The 21,026-nt window shown below is 38.5% G+C and overlaps 1 protein-coding gene across 2 annotated transcripts in view; it reads right to left on the bottom strand.

Annotated features, from left to right (window-relative positions):
- ofcc1 (orofacial cleft 1 candidate 1) overlaps nt 1-21,026 on the bottom strand; it is a 460,325-nt gene that overhangs the window by 79,957 nt on the left and 359,342 nt on the right. For both annotated transcript variants that reach the window (XM_089125751.1, XM_089125752.1), the window contains exons 14-15: nt 18,618-18,712; nt 7,067-7,158 (exon numbers count right to left, since the gene is read on the bottom strand). In XM_089125751.1, coding sequence (XP_088981877.1) covers nt 7,067-7,158; nt 18,618-18,712 — 187 coding nt within the window. The remainder of the gene's footprint in view (nt 1-7,066; nt 7,159-18,617; nt 18,713-21,026) is intronic.

The raw sequence follows: 21,026 nt of genomic DNA, 5'->3' as shown, positions 1-21,026 counted from the left end.
ATATTTCAATGTAATTAGAGTCTTGATAATTGGGCTAATTAGATATAATTGTTGTGTGAGACTGAGTTTGATTAAAACAGGTTTCCCCAATACGAGAAAAAGGGGAACAATATTTCGTTGACAGGATGACATCGGCGCAACATAAATATGTGCAGTAATTAATGAAAAAAACACAAACACACACATGCAGATAAATACATTCACTGTCCTGCTCAATGAGAAAGGAATCTTTGACAAGAGTTTTGCAGAGAAGATGCAGAACGATATCTCAAGGCAACATTCAAAGGAAACATTCAAAGGAAAAAAAAAAAGAAAGAAACTTCTGTCACAGTATAAATAAGTCATTAACAATAGCTTTCTCGCTGTAGGCAGAGCCCGTCTAAAGCAGCATCCTTACCAACACCAAACCAAGGGACACATTTGATAAAATATACACCACAGATTGTCAAAAGTTTGGAATAATTAATATGTTAACAATTATATAGCAAAAAAAGCAATATTATGAATTATTATTCAAATTTAAAAGAACTTGTATTTGAAAATTGAATATATTCCTGTGATGGCAAAGCTTAATGTTTACTGCAGTCAAAGGTGACGCCTTGGGGTGCACACAAACCTTTGAAAATCATTATAATATGCTGTTTTTTTGCTTAAGAAACATTTCTTAGTATTATCGATGTTCAAAACAGTTTTTGCTGCTTAATACTTTATGGAATTTATTTGTGATACACTTCTATTCAAAAGTTTGTGGTAAGAAAAAAAAAAGAAAGCAATTAACACTTCTTCAGAAATGCAATAAATTGATGTTTATGAAACATGTATAATGTTACAAAATATTTATGTTTTATATTTAAAAAATTTTATTGATCAAAGAACCAAGAAAAAAATATGTATTGTGATTTTCACAAACAAAATATTAACGGCGAATGCTATTTGCATTATTGAAAATAATAAGGAATATTATTAATAATTGAGGAACAATAACAATTGAGCACCAAACCAACATATTAGAATGATTTCTGAAGGATCATGTGACACTTAAGACTGGAGTAATGATGCTGAAAATTCAGCTGTGCCATTGCAGGAATAACTTATATTTGTATATTTAAATAAAAACACATTTTTTTTAAGAAACAACAGTATTGTTTTTACTGTAATATGTAATATTACAATATGTAATAAAATATGTAATAAATGCAGTATGGGTGAGCAAAAGAGACTTCTTTCCAAATATATATATATATATATATATATATATAATTATTTGTAAAACTTTTGACCAGTAGTGTACATGCTTCACACTCATATTGCTCCTCACATTAAGCAAGTAAAACACTTGACAAGTGATTCCAGTAGTCTTTGATGTTGGCATGTTACCAACCTAATAATACAATAAAGTATAAAAAACACGAAGCAAACAAATATATCGGTTAGCATGGTTTATGTTTAATGAGACTGAACTTACTTTTTAGAACTGAATGAAAAATTATTTATATATACAATCAATATTCCACGATACCTCAACTTTATCCACGATTGCAACATTCGGCGATTGCTGTGTGTGAAGGAAAAATGTGACATTGCCTTAGATTTTGGCCAAACATCATAACAGATATTTTCTTGGTCCAATTAGCTTTTATTCAGCACATTTATGATGTATTGCCAGCTTCTCGAAAGAGAGAAAAAAAAAAGTAAGGCGGAACTTGATTTTGTCCATCGGGAATTGACTAAATCGTTTCCCCATTTTGATTTAATGGCGACTCATCTGTATCTATTTTATTTGTAAAAAAAGATCTCTGACAAACAAGCACATCAAATAAGGTGAAAGGTCTTCAAACCTCAAACTCTTTTTGTTATACTTTTTTACGCTCTTTTCATTCTGAAAGTCATTGTGTGCACATACCAATACTTGCACTTTGATGCATTTTGTTTGCTCTTTTGAAATTGTAATGTGTGGTTTAAGGTTATTACCCTGGCAAAGGTGTTTGATATGTAAATCTGGGAGAGGATCAAATGAGGAGAATAATAGAAGTCAAAGAGAAAGAACAAGAGCAGTTCTGCCCATTCAGATAAACAGCTCTCTGAGTAATACCCAGCATCCCCTGCTCGCAGTTCACTGAAAACCACTAGCCTTGAGACATGCGTTTTTGTCTGTGCTGTTTAAAAGTTGGAGTGTTTGAGACTCTTTTACTGTGCCTACACCAGATGTAAGCATTATATTGTGCTTATAACCTTTTCTGGAATATAGATACCTGTATATGGTTATATCTTAATATTAATGACAATGTATAACCAATAATACTTCATTTCCACTTCTAATATTATTTGTATTATTTGCCACATCCAGATTTTTTATAAATAGTAAAATAATTATAATATGAAATTTGGGAACAATAAAGAAAAAAAAAATACTTAAGTCTTTACACTCTAAAAAATGCTGGGTTGTTTTAACCCAATTTTGGGTCAAATATTTACGAATTCAAACATTGGGTTAAAAATGTAATTTAAAAATGTAACCCAATGGCTGGGTTTGTCCATATTTGACCCAAAATTGGGTTAAAACAACCCAGCATTTTTATTAGAGTGTAGCTTCTAAAAAAGCAAACTCTGGTCATTCTCTTAGATTACAGAATGAGGTGTATATGTTTAAACACTATGGGAGGAGTTCCCTTGCTGGACACCTGACCTTCTTCATTCATTCATTTTTTCAACTGACATGCACAAATGTATTACATGAATGTATTAAACATGTCAAGAATTCAATCATGAGCCTTTAAATTAAAGGTTTTTTTAAGATTTCAAGAAAAGAAAATCATCCAAATTCATCCAAATACACAAGTCCTACTGCACAACAGTCAATACTACTGCACAACAGTCAATACACACACATTACCCGTAAGGGCGCTTCTCAGCAAATGTGTTAAATGTCAACAAGCTAATACTCAAGTAATACTTTACAAATATAATCATTGAGATAAATATTGATTTTATTTACCAGTTGTCATGGAAAAAAACTCACTTTTCATTATGTACAGTTTACTTAGTAATAAGGCATGCTCAACACTGTTTGTTTGGAGTTTTAGTCGGCACACATTGTACTTTCAGAGGTCATTCAAGCGGACTGAGCAACAACTCATACGGATTTTCCATGCAAAGAAATGGGACAGCAGTTATCAATAAACCGTGGCTGTGAACTTTCAACACCTCTGTTTGAGCCAACCACATTTCACATCAGAAGGAAAAAAAAATCAAACGTAACATTAGAGTCTCTGCTGATTCTCTAGATGGCAGTAATATGCCTCACTCATTCACATATCACATCAAAACAGCATGTATGAAGGCAGCATGTTACCGCATGAGGGGATGGGGGTTATGTCCGATCTGTCATGCTCAGGTACAGATAGATGATCTTACAAAATGAAACACTTCAAACTGTTTTATCTGTGTTTAAACAATTATAGCATTTCCTGGTGATTTTTTTATTTTTTTTTTGCTTGGTAATGAGCTTAAGAACAGTGATTGGTTGTTATATATATATATATATATATATATATATATATATATAAAATAGGGCTGTGCAACGATTAATCATGATTAATAACGGCATCCAAAATTAAAGTTTGTTTTAAAATAACATATTAGTGTACTGTGTGCAATTATTTAGTTTATTTAAATACACACACATGCATGTATATATTTAAGAAAAAAAATGGTTATTTATGTATAAAATATTTATATTTATATATAATACAAATGATATAAATATATGTGCAAATATTTCTCAAATATATACATGTACACATATATTACGTAAACACAAACTTTTATTTTGGATGTGATCAATGGATGCGGTTGTTTTAAGAAAGAAAATTTCGGTAGTACTTTATTTTACAGTCCTATTTCTCATAAACATACTATGTACTTATTGTAGTAATGTTATAACCCTAAATAAATAACCCATGTAGTTACCTTACACTACTCAGTACGGTAACACTTTTACATTTTACGGTGTCCTTATATGTTACTTGTACTTACAATAACAGTAAGTTACACTGTCCTTGTTACATATGTTACATGTACTTACCATAGTATTAACATTAAATTATGCATAATTACATGCAACTTAACTTACCCTAACAAAACCCTAATCATACCCTAACCCTATAGTAAGTACATGAAGTTGCTTATTATTACTCAGTACATAAACATATAATTACACTGTAACAATGACACCTTAAAATAAAGTGGGTCCCACTTTATATTAAGTGGCTTTAAGTACTATGTACTCACATCAAAACATAATATAAGTACAATGTACTTATTGTGTTCAGGTTTATTGTAAAACTATTCGGCTGCTATTAATTTGAGGAGTGATACAGGTAAGGTTAGGGTCAGGTGTGGTGGTATGGGTAGGTTTAATATAGGTTAAGGTGTAAGGGAAGGGGAAACAGTGTAATTACAAATGTAATTACATAAATTAATTACAGCTGTAATTGCATGCATGTATTTTCAAAATATAAGTACAATGTGAAAACATGTATGTACACAATAATTCCATTGTATCAAATTATTAATTTCAATGTAAGTGCATAGTAGTTAAAGCCACTTAATATAAAGTGGGACTCCTTAGTATTACTCAGAACTTAAACATATAATTACACTGTAACAACGACACCTTAAAAATAAAGGGTAACGCTTCCTTTTACAGTCCAGTTACCCATGTACATACTCAGTACTTATTTTAGTAATTACAATTACTGGGTAATAACTAGGTACTAACCCTGAACCTGCCCCTAACCTTACTTAACTTATATTAGCCAGTACTTTCTAGGTAAGTACACAACCATCAGTACTTTTGTGGGTAAGTGCACTGTAAGTGCATTGAAATTGTAAAATAAAGCACAACCGAAATTTTCCTATTTTTTATACTTTTTATAAATTAATGGGCACCTACAATCCCAAAAAAATAGAGAAATTGTATCAAATTAAACTGTGAAGATTTTTTTTTTATTAGAGACAAAAAATAATAACCCTAACCCAGCTATAACCTTTACTTGTAACTGCACAAGTTGATTCATAGAATAAGTTTTAAAAAGCATATATGGTATACAGTACATTAATCACATTTAGATGTGTGCATTACATGTATGCTAACTTTGTTACACTATTATTAGGGTGTAAACTTTTGTGCATGTTTGCTTGTACATGGGAGATTCTTTAAAAAAAAAAAAAAAAACATGCACAAAAGTTTACACCCTAATAATGGTGTAACAAAGTTTGCATCCAATACAATGAATTAACTCGTTTTCTCTAAAATCAGTATGATCTCCCAAAGATTACATGAGAACTACGTGATTTGCATTTCAAAACAATATGAATAAACTAAGAAACAGTCGATTGAATTGTATTTCAGACTGCTCGCATGAAAAACAGCGAGGCTAAACTGTGCCCGTCGATGTCTGGCTTTACTTTTTGAAGTCCTTTATCGTGCTTTGGGTTAGTTGTGCTCCAGCCCCTCTCGTCTCTGATGTGTGGCCTGAGTTTCATTTGATTTCCTCTCATACTTGCAGCAGCACAGCTTCTGATCTTGTTTAATACTAGTCCAGCGGCAACAAATTACCAATTTTCAGAAATGAGCAGAGGTAGGCAGCTCTAAATCCTATAAAACGAGTCACTCTTTCTTTCTTTTCAGAGAAATGTACAGCGTTGGCAATAATTCGGGCAAAATCAAAATAAAAACACACCTCAATTTTTCCCTCTGTGGATTTAGGCGAGCGGCTTTCATTGCAGGCACGTGCAGTGAAATTTAGGTAAGTGTTTTGTGAAATGCAATTTTGACGAGGCCGTTTATAAGATTTGTACGCTGCTGCTGTTTGTGTCGGTGTGTTTTCACTCCTGTTTTCTCATTAATATCAAATGCTGTAAGCCACAATAAAACGGAGAAAACACTCATTCGTAGGCCTGCTTGTGCACTTTGCATCACCAGAGAAAAAGCAATTATCCACAGCACAAGGTTTTATGTGTTGCCGATGTTAACGTTACCTTGATCCTTTCAATAAAAACACACATTGAGTTTGACAATAAAACGACATTCATATTGAGGACAGCGACATTCATATTGAGCCTCAAATAAATCACGCAAGTTGATGAGTGTTAATATATGCACTGAGAAAAGGCTGCAATATTATAGGGTTACAATCCAACAATAACAATTTTCAAAGGAATATTGGGAAATTAGGTAGTGGGATTTATATATGATCTCAGCATAAAAGATGACATATTCAAAAGATAAGGCCTTTAATGTTTATCCACACACTGACACACAATGTTCAGCACAGCATACCACTGTAGTGTGTGTACCACTTCTGCAGCATGCTGTGCCCAGCATATGCAAATTTTGTGAATGCCCAATGCATTTGCCAAAATAACAGCATACTGTTGTATCACTATTCCACAATGCAATGCAATTGACTTGAACTTGCATTTTCAGTTGGTCAAGACGTACAAAATAACGGTAACACTTTACAATAAGGTTCATTAGTTAACATTAGTTAATGTATTTACTAACATGCACTAACCATGAGCAATACATTTGTTACTGCATTTGTTCATGTTTGTTAATGTTAGTTCAGTAAAATACAGCTGTTCATTGTTTGTTCATGTTAGTTCACGGTGCATTAACTAATGTTAACACGATTTTAATCAAGTATTAGTAAATGTTGAAAATAACATTAACAAAGATTAACAAATGCTGTATATGTGCTATTCATTATTAGTTCATATTAACTAATGTAGTTAACTAATGTTAACTAACGAACCTTATTGTAAAGTGTTACCAAAATAACTATATCTTTTTTATTATTATTTTCAAAATGGTAACTTTACATTAAGTGCTGAATTAAACATCATGAGGTCATGTGATGACAAAGATTTGTCATGATTCTGTTTATCATGGCATAATGCCTACTGTTCCACATGCGCAGTATGCAGTAAGTATGCAAGTTTTCCCATTCTGAACATAGCTATATCCATAGGCATGAAATTGGCCTTGAGAAATGACACTTACCGCACAGAGAAGGTGAACTGGTCCAGCTGATCTTTAGTGAGAGGTTTGAGCGCCTCGCTGTTTCTCTCGATTATCTTCTTCTGTCTGCCGCTCTGATCGAAGAGACACATGTGCATGTCATTTGTAATCAGAGCAGGAAACATTTGCAGTGATTTATCTTGGGAATACAATGATAGCAGTACACTTCACTCTGGCATCATCTCTCAAACACACACAAACACACACACACACACACAAAAATCAGCACGGGAAACAAATGATATTCACATTACAGACAACATCTAATCAAAGTCGAGACAACGACAGAGATAGGATGAAATGAAAAGAAAGACAGTCACTAAACATTAAAGACATAAAAAAAAGTTATATGTTTATAACAGCACCTTGCAACCTACTGAAATCAACTAGTAATTGTGACTCATTATAAGAATCTATAAATAATATCACAATTGCTAACACAAAGGTTATTCCAAAATAAAAGCATCATATCAATACTGCCTCAAAACATTCTGCCTCAAACTAGTATTGCAACTAAATAAGTAAAGCAAATAAATTAATCCAAAATGCGACAAACACAGGAAAATTGTGATTATTTGTAGATATTTCATTAAATTGTATTACTCAGTTTCAAAATATCAGGAAAACAGATCAATATAATTAAACAAAACAGTCTATGTTATCCAATACTTGTGTTTATGTATTGTATGTGTGTATTTTGTGCTTATAGAGTAATGTGTTGTTAGCTCAGCAACATGCTAACTTTAAACTATTCAGTTGAGTCGAGTCTTCCATGAGTTTCTGTCTGTAGAGTGTCCCTAATTGGTTATTGATTTGGTTCCATGCCACTTATACGTTTAAAATTTGTCCTTTGAGTTTCCCGCGTACAGACGATACCAATGTCAAAACGATCCACATTCACACGGATCCGCGAAAACGACTAAAAATGATGTATTCTGTTTCCAGGCCATGTGATGGCTTTGAAACCAGCCCGTTCTCATCCCAAGACATCATCTAACTGACGCTTTTGACCATACGTCCCTTTAACGTCAGTTAGATGACGCTATCTAATCCTAACCCTACCCCAGACCTAAACCTACCCGCGTCATCTAACTGACACTAAAGGTAAAGCGTCAGTTGGATGACGCCCTAGGATCGCCATCTAACTGACGTTAAAGGGTACCCTAAAACGTCGGATGTTGATGTATGGTCAAAAGCGTCAGTTAGATGACGTCTTGGGATGAGAATGTGTTGTTGAAACACTATAGATTGAACACTTAATATGCATGTGCATGATGTCATCGTCTTCAGAGATTTGCATTTTTGTTGTTAACACAGAGACCGTTTTCAAAAACTCGCACTTTAAAAACCCGTTTTCAAAACATGGCGTTTTCAGGGACCCAAAATGGACAACCAAAATGCATAAACAATTGTTAAGTTTTTACTTGAAAATGGTGTCGTAAACAGCCCCTTAGAAGGTAGCTCTCTGGGTTGTGGAACACAGCTTTTGGATGATCTTGGAATGGCACTTGAGCTGCCCTAAAATCGCTGCATGCAATTACATCAAATCACTATATGCACAGAATAAATAAATATGTATAAATGTCATGGAGAGGCGGAAGCGTGCAGATCCATGTGCAGTTTATATTTATTAAGAATAGTCAGACAGGCAGAAGTCAACGATCAGCATTCAATATAGAGCAGGCAGTCCAGAGCATAAACAATACCAGGCAGAGGTCAGGACAGGCGGCAACAATCAGAATCCAGAGATAACAGGCAAGGGTCGGGGCAGGCAGCAAACAGAGAATCAAAGTCCAGGAACAGTCGAGGGTCGATAAACAGAGAATCCAGATAAACACAGGGAAAACGCTCAGAAATGTCGCCGGGGCAAAACAAGACTTCGCACTGATAGAGAGTCTGAGGGCTGTTTATATGGAGCGTTGAAATGAGGAACACCTGTGCCGGTAATCAGTGCTAGGTACGGGGCTTATGGGAAATGGAGTTTGTGTGAAACCCAGTCCCACCTGGAGTGCCCTCCGGTGGACAAACAGGCCACTCCAGCTGGCAACCGCCACATAGCCCCCCCTTTAAGGAGCGGATTCCAGACGCTCCTTACAATGTCCAGGAGAGATGTGGAGGACCAGGCCCGTGGAGCGGAAGAGGACCTGGAGACTGTGGCGGAGCTGGCTGTGGAGGCGACCAGGTCGGAGCTGTGGGACCCTCGGGCGTCCACGGCGGTGAAGGTCCCTCAGGCGGCCACGGCGGTGAAGACCCCTCAGGCGGCCACGGCGGTGAAGACCCCTCAGGCGGCCACGGCGGTGAAGACCCCTCAGGCGGCCACGGCGGTGAAGACCCCTCAGGCGGCCACGGCGGTGAAGACCCCTCAGGCGGCCACGGCGGTGAAGACATTTCAGGAGACCACGGCGGTGACAACCCCTCAGCCGCCCACGGCGGTGAGGACCCCTCGGGCGGCCACGGCGGAGCAGGACGAAATGAAGGCCATGTCTGTATCGCCTCCATGGCCCTCACAAGGTACCTACTGCCCCCCCCCAAAAAATACTTGGAGAAGTCCACAGGGAATTGAAGGGCACAGCTTGAACAGAGCTTGAAAGGCACAGGCAGAGCGAGGCGCAGAGGCGGGGCCGGCAGGGCGAGGCGCAGAGGCGGGGCCGGCAGGGCGAGGCGCAGAGGCGGGGCCGGCAGGGCGAGGAGTCCTGGTAAGCTCACCGAAGCCTGGCGAACTGAACGAGCCCTCCTTCTCCTCCTGCGGCGGCGTTTCACTTGAACTGAAGATTCAATCACCTGAACTGAAGACTCATGATGACTCACTTGAACTGGAGATTCATCACTCGCGAGGCTTGAGTGAAGTGCAGGCTCGGCAGGGCTGACGGTCTCGGACTGGACGGTCACTGGCTGGACGGTCACTGGCTGGACGGTCTCTGGCTGGACGGTCTCTGGCTGGACGGTCTCTGGGAACGTCCCCTCGGCCTTCTCCTCAAAGCCCACAGTAAATGATGATCCGCTCAACAGAAGAGCGAGGTCAATGTATTGCTCTAAAGTCCCGTGAGGATCATGCAAGGGCATGAACGAACTGAGCGGTTCAGATAGTCCTCCACGAAAAAAGATCATTAAGCATACCTCATCTAGGCAGGTCAGGTGAGCCAGCTCTAAAAAGTCAGCAACATAATTCTCAATGGAATGATCTCCTTGACGGAGACGCATAAGCTTGACTGCTGGATTCATGACGATGATGGCTGCTGGATCTTGTGTCGGCGAAGTCTTCTGTCATGCAGAGGCGGAAGCGTGCAGATCCATGTGCAGTTTATATTTATTAAGAATAGTCAGACAGGCAGAAGTCAACGATCAGCATTCAATATAGAGCAGGCAGTCCAGAGCATAAACAATACCAGGCAGAGGTCAGGACAGGCGGCAACAATCAGAATCCAGAGATAACAGGCAAGGGTCGGGGCAGGCAGCAAACAGAGAATCAAAGTCCAGGAACAGTCGAGGGTCGATAAACAGAGAATCCAGATAAACACAGGGAAAACGCTCAGAAATGTCGCCGGGGCAAAACAAGACTTCGCACTGATAGAGAGTCTGAGGGCTGTTTATATGGAGCGTTGAAATGAGGAACACCTGTGCCGGTAATCAGTGCTAGGTACGGGGCTTATGGGAAATGGAGTTTGTGTGAAACCCAGTCCCACCTGGAGTGCCCTCCGGTGGACAAACAGGCCACTCCAGCTGGCAACCGCCACAATAAACATATATGTATGTGTGTATATATGTATATATATATATATATATATATATATATATATATACACACATATATAAATACATAATAATGTATTAAACAACACAATCTACCACAGAACATCTCCAGACTAGCCAGCTGAAAATCGGAAGAAGATAATATTAAAGCGGCTGGAAGCCTTTTTTTTTTAATCACACATAAAATCTTCCCACTAAGGTTTCAGGTTTTTCAGTGAGTCCGGGGAACTACCCAATCAGAAACTCTCCGAATTTCTGCCAGTCGATCATTTTGCGCCTTTGATTTTGCCAATGTGCTTTTGGAGGGTGGGATTTGAGAAGCATGTGGTTAGGATTAGAAAAATAGCAGAAGTTAGCCAACAGGCTGAAATCACTTAAAGTACAAAAGAGTCGTAATTCAATAAAAATAATTAAATAAATATATAAAATAATAAAAATATAAAATAAACGCAAGTTAAAATTGACATTTTGGACCCAGTTTTGTATTTAAAATAATTAAATAAATAAATAAATAAATAAATATTAATAAAATCAACACCACTCAATACCTTTCAAACGAAACCCCAACTGAGTCAGCAGGTTATTACAGTCTGTGTTCTGAACCTTCTAACACCAGGGCCATAACCACCATAGACATTGAGGAGATATGGCCAAGTCCCACCCAATAATCAGATATGGCCAAATTTTCTCCCCAGTAAATGATATTCTTGATGCTGTTCTGCTGCATTCCATTACGCACCACTCTGTTTGTTGTCATATTTCACCTTTTTGAATTGAACATTTTCCTTTATCATTTATGTGATTCAGGCAATGCATTTCATACCCGATTAAATGTGACGAGATAAACATTTACATAGCCGTTTTTCAGTGTATTAGCCCCCACACCCCAGACGGTATAGTCTCTCTTCAACACACTGATGAAAACAGAGGCGTGCTTTCTTAAAGTAGTAAAAACATATATTTTTATATAACTGGATATTGACAAACAATAAACATTTTCTACTTTTTGTTCTCTTTCAGTGCAGTCACTGGCTGGAGGTCACGGGCTGCCCAAATTTTTCTGGAACCCCCCCTCCCCCAGATACACTAAGTACTAGCGACCCAGCAGTAGAGTTTGACAGTATTATAATCCTTCATAGTCCCTCAAATACAGAACTATTCACTCAGAAACAGAGGTAGATAGAACAAAACAAGGCAAGAAACGGGGGTCTAATGGGGGTATTTTCAGCAGTCTTGTCACAAAAGGAGTCATTCTGAGCTGTAGCAGAGAAGAACACTGGGTGCTAATATTGTTTGTTAGTATGTGATTCTGTCTAGTGCACTGGGCCCTTGGGTTGGCTCAGACTCACTGCTACAGCAGATACTGCCTGCATCTACACATCAATGAGTTCCCCCATATTGAAGATCACTGTCAAACTATGTCACTATGTTGAATTGAATGGCTGGCTTTTAGGTTTAGGCAGGTTCACACTATTCATAGCATCACTATACTGGTGAAGATTGGCTGACTTTGATGATAACAAACAGCCAAAAATATAAACATAAAAAACGTAAAATGTGTTCCAGGAAATGTGTTTAAGGAATATCCTCTTGAAATTAAATGCCTTTCAGATGATCAAATTTACAAAATGCTAACAGAGCTGACAAGAGCTCTGATTCGTGAACGAGCTGATTCTTTTCAATTAACCCATTTAATCAGTTAGCAAATTGAATTGGACCCAGTCGATTGCATCAGTTCTCAAATCAACAGTTCACTGAATCAAATGATCCGGTTGCTTTCCAGTTAATATTTCTCTGAATTTCACTTAGCTCAAAATGTACCAAGAATGGGATATCTGTAACGATCACCAGCTAGAGTGCCCCTGAGAGTCACCAGAGGGCACTCCATTCCAGACAGATCACTTCTCAAAAACTCAATTTCCCATCATGCATCTCCCTGGACTGATTACACCATACACCTGCACTGCGCTGATTACACACAAACACACACACACACCTGCACCTCATGTTCTAACACTATTTAAGCCACACTCACACAACACTCTGGGCTAATGCTGCGTTCACGTGCTATGGAAAATAGGATATTTTCCACTTGTGAACTGGTATTTACCAGTGTGTTGCGTTCAAGTGCTTTTGTTGTCGTAATGTTGTAAAAAGATGGAGATCCAGACCTGTTATTTAGCTAAAACTATTTTAGATTGCTTAAGTCATCTGCAACAGCAAGAAAATGATTTATCAAAACTCAAAAGGTAAATAATATGCTGTATATTTTCTAGATCATGAATAGTATATATTTTTACCATTCACGACTCTCGCGGTGCTCTCCGCCATTTTGAGAAGATCAAAGGTTCTCTCATCTCGGCAACTCGTCCATCAAAATATTCTACGAGTTGCCCAGTGGAAAATACCACATGAGGGGGTGTTCATGTGCATTTTCCACGTCGGCTTTTGGTATTTACCATAATTACCATAGCACATGAACGCAGGATGAGTCTTGTTTTGCTGCAGCGAACATCTCTAAGTATTTTTCCATGTGTTTACCTGCCTGTTCCTGATCTTCTGCCTGGTTCCTGTATCCTGTTTGTTTGCTGCCTGCCCTGATATCCTGCCTGTTTATTGACCAAGATTTTGCCTGATCTTCTCTGCTGAGTTTGCTGATGTATGACCCTTGCCTGGTAACTACTCTGTTTAATAAAGTCAAGCTGCACTTGGATCCGATTGACTCGTATGCTTCTTAACAGAAGACTTAGCCAAAAGATGGATCCAGCAGCCATGCCACCCCGGTGCCCAGATGTTCAGATCTTGTGTCTTCGTCAAGGAGATCATCCGATCGAGGACTACGTAAGAGACTTTCTGGAGCTGGCTCATCTCACTCGTATGGATGATTTGTGTTTAGTTATCTTTTTCCGCGGGGGTTATCTGAACCCATCTGGTCGTTGATGCCCGACCATGATCCTCACGGGACGGTACACCAGTATATTGACTTGGTCCTTTTTCTGAGTGGTTAAACTTTTACTGTGGGATTGGTGGATGAAGAACCCCGTGAACCCACAGTACCCCCTGAGCCTAAGTTCCTTCATGTTGGTCCTGCTGAGACTGACCTGCCGGAGCTTATTCCTGCCGAGCCCTCATTTCACATCAGCCACGTCCAGCCAGAGTTTCACGTCAGCCACGTCCAGCCAGAGCTTCATGTCAGCCACGTCCAGCCAGAGCTTCATGTCAGCCACGTCCAGCCAGAGCTTCACGTCACTTTTGCAGAGCCAGAGACGCTTCACGTCACTTCTGCCAAGCCAGAGACGCTTCATGTCACTTCTGCCGAGCTAGAGACGCTTCACGTCACTTATGCCCAGCCAGAGACGCTTCACGTCACTTTTGCAGAGCCAGTGTCTACGGACAAGATGGCCGCCTCCGAGCCAGTGTCTACGGACAAGATGGCCGATTCAGAGACTGTTCACGTTACTTTTGCCAATCCAGAGACTGTTCACGTCACCGCCTCCAAGGCAGTGTCTAAGGACAAGATGGCCGCCTCCGAGCCAGTGTCTATGAACAAGATGGCCGATTTAGAGACTGTTCACATTACTTCTGCCAATCCAGAGACTTTTCATGTCACCGCCTCCAAGCCAGTGTCTCCAGACAAAATGGCCGAGCCAGTGTCTCCGGACAAGATGGCCGCCTCCGAGCCAGTGTCTCCGGACAAGATGGCCGATTTAGAGACTGTTCACATTACTTCTGCCAATCCAGAGACTTTTCACGTCACCGCCTCCAAGCCAGTGTCTCCAGACAAAATGGCCGAGCCAGTGTCTCCGGACAAGATGGCCGCCTCCGAGCCAGTGTCTCCGGACAAGATGGCCGATTTAGAGACTGTTCACATTACTTCTGCCAATCCAGAGACTTTTCATGTCACCGCCTCCAAGCCAGTGTCTCCAGACAAAATGGCCGAGCCAGTGTCTCCGGACAAGATGGCCGCCTCCGAGCCAGTGTCTACGGACAAGATGGCCGATTTAGAGACTGTTCACATTACTTCTGCCAATCCAGAGACTTTTCACGTCACCGCCTCCAAGCCAGTGTCTCCAGACAAAATGGCCGAGCCAGTGTCTCCGGACAAGATGGCCGCCTCCGAGCCAGTGTCTCCGGACAAGATGGCCGCCTCCGAGCCAGTGTCTCCGAACAAGATGGCCACCTCCGAGCCAGTGTCTCCGGACAAGATGTCCGCCTCCGAGCCAGTGTCTCCGGACAAGATGTCCGCCTCCGAGCCAGTGTCTCCGGACAAGATGGCCGCTTCCGAGCCAGTGTCTCTGGACAAGATGGCCGATCCTTTGCAAAGCCAGTGTGTGTGTCTGCTCCCGAGTCAGTGTTTGTTTCTGTGTTTGTGTCTGTCCTTGTGACCATTTCTGTTCTAGTGAATGTTCCTGAGCCGGTGTCTGGTCCCGAGTCAGTGTCTGGTCCTTGGTCGCTTGCACGGTCTTTACTGCCGTGGCTGCCCGAGGGGTCTTCACCACGATGGCCGCCTGAGGGATCGTCACCGCCGTGGCCACCCGAGGGATCTTCACCACCTTGGTCGCTTATACAGCCTGCTCCTTATACAGAGGGCACTCCACTCCAGACTGATCACTTGTCAAAAACACTCTGGGCTAAGTCTTGTTTTGCTGCTGCGAACATTTCTAAGTATTTTTCCATGTGTTTACCTGTCTGTTCCTGATCTTCTGCCTGATTCCTGTATCCTGTTTGTTTGCTGCCTACCCTGATATCCTGCCTGTTTATTGACCAAGATTTTGCCTGATCTTCTCTGCTGAGTTTGCTGATGTATGACCCTTGCCTGGTAACTACTCTGTTTAATAAAGACAAACTGCACTTGGATCCGATTGGCTCGTATGCTTCGTAACAATATCATATGAATTTGAGTGTGTGTGTGCGTGCAACTAATGGGGAAAAAAAAGTAAGTTACCAATACAGAATTGTATTGTTGTACAAAATACAGATTTTCATGTTATTGTAAATGAAAATCGTATTTAGGTCACAAATGTCAGTTGTTTGTGAACCTAATCAGCTGTAAAAGGGTGACCTCTTTAAGACACTTTAAATTGTTGAATGTCCATATTCGTGTAGTAACGTCTGAATGGTATGTTTTAAAGAACAACTGAACATGAAATAACCCAAATAAATTATGTGAAACTAGTATGTTTGCGACAGTTTCTTTTTAACATGTCAACACATTTTACCCTGTCACGTCTGGTTTCATATTTTATGTTAATATTTTACACATTTACACACATTTAGTTTTTCCTCATTTTTAAATAAAGTACTACATGGAATATATTGTTATTTCCACTTGTTTGCACTTGAAGTAGGCCTATCAGTAATTATCAGTAGCAGTTATCATTGTATGGTTTTGGTAATAAAATAAAATGCAGATCAAGTTGCAGATCAATACATATTAAGTGTCTACATAATCTTCTATGATTGACTAGAGCTGGCTACTTGAAAATTCATAATACGTCATAATGTCAGACTAATCTGTGTGTCCAGTACATTATAACCTTTCCCCCACATGTATTTTGAGCAGTAGGATGCATGGAGTGTACAAAGTAGCAATATAAATATTAATTTATAAGTACTTTTCTACTTTTACTAAAGTAAAATTGAAAAGGAGAACTATACTTTTACTGGAGAAATATTTTATTAGGGCATCTGTACTTTTACTCAAGTAGGCCTACTTCATCCACCACTGCTTTAAACTTGAGGGGAAAAAAATGGTAAAATCATGTTGGCCCGATGACACAAAATATTAATATATTGTGTAAACTAAAATTTATTGGGATATTTAGACATGTATAAAATGGAAACATTTTAGAACAACCCATTTTATATCCCTGAAAATCAAACCCACAACTTTTGCATTGATACTTAATGGTATAAACAGATTTAACTGTCGATCCTGACATATGGATAATGAGGACAATTTCTAAGACAATGTGCACAAGTCCATAACCTGGAATTAATCTGCAGATGCAAAGACAAAAACAATGCGCAATGCACAGCCATGCAACATAAGACAGCAGCACCAGATCATCACTGAGAAGTCATTCTGCAATTACCACTTCAAAGTATGGCAGGTAATGCCGCAGCTTTGATTCATTTAGCGTAAGTCCCGTGGAGCGCAGGAAAAGGCATGTTGGGAGTGGTTAGAGAGAGAGAGAACCGGGCTGGCACTGCTGATTTCACAGAATCTGAGCTGTTTTGGCTTGTCGAGCACATCAAAACTAGCTTTGAAGACTGAAAAATACCTGTTAGTGTGAAATGTATTTTGACAAATCTCAGATAATAAGGGGAGCATAGGGAGGCAAGAGGGAGGAGCAGCAGGGAGCACCTTTTTTTTCTTTCTTTTTTTTTTTTTTTTTGAGAGGGCACTAGTGGCGGTCCTGGCTCACTTGGTGCCTTAGGCTAGAGAGACATGACTAAAAAAAAACAAACAAAAAAAAAAAACATGTAATGTAATTACCCAAAATAAAAACTGTGTGTTTGTGTGCACAGGTTTATATTACATTGTGGGGACCAGATGTCCCCACTAAGATATTCAAATCTGAGATCACCTATAATGTGACATACTACATAAACATACTAAATTATGTTTTTTTTTTTTTAATGTAAAAATTACATTAAACATTTTCTGTGATATTAGGGAATAGAAAATACAGTTTGTATAGTATACAAATCATTACACCAATGGAGAGTCCCAGCAAAGATAGCAAAATTGAGTGTGTCTGTCTGTGCACCAGCGAATCCCCAATACAATTGAAAAAACAAGTTTGATCAAACTTGTTCATGAAATATGCCTTTGTTTCATGTCCTTTTTTTCTTTTAAATAGTTCCATACGATTCCATGCATTTAGAAAATTTGTATTGTGTGCATGCATAAAAAACGACTGAGAATTATACTATAATATATTAATTATATCAAATATGCTTGTTTCATGTCTTTTTTTATATAGTTCCATAACATTCCATGTATTTAGAATTTTTTTATTGCGTTTGGAACATGTACTATTCCAAAAATAGTATGGAAGTACAGTAGAATGAGTCAAAAACTCATTAACAAATTCTATTAACAATTATCTTTATTAACAAAGCACTGTAAAAAAAATGTGATTTTAACGGTAAAAGACGGTAAAAATGCTACAGTGCAAAAATGGTAATTGGTTAACAGAAAGTTCCTCATAGTTTTCTTTCATTTTTTCCCTAATCAGTTATGTACATTAGGGTTTTATGTTACATTTAATGTTGTTAAATGAATGTTTATTGCATTTTATAAATTTCATGTGTGTTACTGTTTGTGTGAATGACACTGTGCAGCTTCTTTCTTCAAGTATAAACCGTCTTATAGAAGACTTGTGATTAGCTTTGATTGCTCATGACAAACAAAACAGATATACATTTTTCAAAAGGTTGGTAAATCAACATTTTATCAGAAAATGAAATACGGTTTATTACTGTAAATTTTAAGCTATGCCTGTAAAACCATTAACATTCCTACGGTATTTTAACGGTAAAGTTCTGGCAACCACAGCTGCCGTTTTTTAACCGTAACAATTACTGTTTTATTTTTTACAGTAGTATTTTTTCCTCTTTTTTTCAATCTTTTAAGTCTACTCGACTCATAAGTGTTAGGGGGGTAACGTGCCCCGAGTTTGAAAGGGCATGATGCCTCTAAGGAAAAGTGAGAAAGATGGTCCAAGTTTGTTGTTCCAAGTTCCAAGGTTAGAAGTCTCCTTAATCACAAAGTTACCTTTCTACGAATTTCGGCCTTGGTTTTCTCAGCGACGGGGCGGTTCGTCTGGATGCTGGGCTCATAGGATGACACAGCTCCGGTGGGGCTCTTATCTGCAATCACATTACAGACGTCCCTTTATTCTTGTAAGTCCGAATATATAACGATTTGATTAATTCAACAAGGATTGCATTACCTTAGCAGAGAAAGCAAAAAAAAAAAAAGCACACAGAAAAAGATGCGTATAGTACATCTTATAGAATAAAATAAAATGCATATAAATCAAATCAGCAAATTTAAACACATAATTGTAGCTTCTTTTTAAAAAAAAAAAAATCTGAAATAAGTGAAAACAAAAGGATTGAATGATTTCAACTTAAAACATAAGGCACAACTGATGAGAACAGTAAATGTCTAGACTTTCAACAACATAAACGAAATGTACAGCTAAAGAAAAAGTGATGAAACTTTCTCTTCACATATCTTCCTCTCTTCCTCTCTCACATCATCAACATCTCTGAGCCCAACCTCTCCTTTTTTTCATTGCTTTAATGCACACAATTAGACATGATGAAAAATCGAAAAAAAATTAAATTTAGTTGTAATACATTTTGCCATTCTTCCTTCCTTTGGAAAATTACTTTTGAAGTGTTTTCTCTCGCTCTCCGTCTGTAATTTAAATGGTAAGCTGCCAGATGTGTGTCTCATGCTTGAAGTGCAGGAGCTTTGCATTATTTAGCATATTAACATTCACAGAATTTAAAAAGAGGGTTCCTGCATTGCCTGGAGCTTCCAATTAAGTAAACCTTAGCTTGATACATGTAAAAATTTTACCATGAGAAACTTTTTTCATTGCGTTTTTCTCTTCGCCTCAGCCAGTCACATCTATATAATAAATATGGAAACTTCCCAGATGATATAATTTTTCTCTTGCTGCGGGATTAAATATATCAGTAATAATAACTTTTAAATATAGGCAACATATCAGGAAGGCTTCAGAAGACTCAAATAGGTTTTAATAGCAGGAGCGTTCAGAGCTGCTATGTCCTCCGTGATGCTTTTAAACTGATATCACACTTCATTTGAACGCAGATGTAGGTTTTAATTACATTTTTTTTTTCTAGTAAACATTTGAGATGCCTACAGGTAAAAGCATTACATCTACCCTATCTTAACATAAATATGGGTGGTTATTTCATTATAATGAATGCATAATCATGTTCAGTTGGATGGCTTTCCTCTGATCCGGAGATTTCACTGTGGTGACAAGGCTTAAGAAATACAGTGTGAGACGGAAACATATCATATGCATTTTCTACTGCTGAAGCTTAAAAAAAGTCAAAAAGTGTCGGAAGGGAAATATGTCTTCTACGGAAGACGTGTCAGACTGTTTTCTCTTGGAAGAGACACAGTTAATGACCCACGAAACCATATGGGGTTATATTTTATAAAAGGTTTATTCAAAACCTTCAAGTTATGAGACCGGCCCTAGTGGCTCGCTGCCATTCAACATCGGTGTACTTGATACATAATGGTTTTGTAATATTTTTTTTTTTCACATGATTGCCTCCAACAGTTCATTCCAATGCACCAGGGGAGTTAATAGCCTATTTTATTTTCTATGTTTAAACTTTCTGCATTTTATTATTATTTTGTCCTACATGTTGCTAATTTAAAAAGTCTGGATGGCAACAATGCATTACTTAGCTTTGACAATGTCAAGTCAAGTCACCTTCATTTATATAGCGCTTTTTACAAAATAGATTGTTTCAAAGCAGCTTTACAGTGATAATAGTAAATTAAAGTAACAGAGATTGTTTTAGCTTTACAGCGGCTCTAGAATAAAGTTATTATCCAGCTAAAGTTAATTAATGTTGATTGATTGACTTCCATTGCAAAGATCATTTTTTCATCATAATTTAGGCGTCGATTATACAACAACCGTTTTAACTGAAAACTTGTAATGCGTTCCACCAAATGTGTTCAACAGTGTTTGGTGGCTATACGCAAACTTTGAAATAGTTCCTTTGTAATGATAGCAATGTAGCACTGGCATTACATCTCCTAGGTAAAAGGTTAACACAGTCTCATCCCAAAAAGTCATATAACTGACGTCTTGGGACGTTTTTAGGGCCCCCTTAAACGTCGGTAGATGGCGATCCCGGGCCGTCATACAACTGACGCTTTACCTTTAACGTCGGTTAGGTGACGGGGTAGGTTTAGGGTTAGGTTTAGGTCTGGGATAGAGTTAGGATCCCATAACCTCATCTACCGACGTTTAAGGGGGCCCTAAAAAGGCGCATATTGACGTATGGTCAAAAGACGTCCCAAAACGTCAGTTATATGACGTCTTGGGATGAGACCGGGTTGAAAAGGTAACCAATACAAAGTCTGACAACTACGCAAAAGTTTAGCACCATATAACAA

Source organism: Pimephales promelas, chromosome 22, assembly GCF_988280905.1.
Source record: "Pimephales promelas chromosome 22, fPimPro1.hap1.1, whole genome shotgun sequence".
Lineage (NCBI taxonomy): Eukaryota > Metazoa > Chordata > Actinopteri > Cypriniformes > Leuciscidae > Pimephales > Pimephales promelas.
Note: the sequence above shows the minus strand (reverse complement) of the source record. Positions and strands in the feature narration are given on the sequence as shown.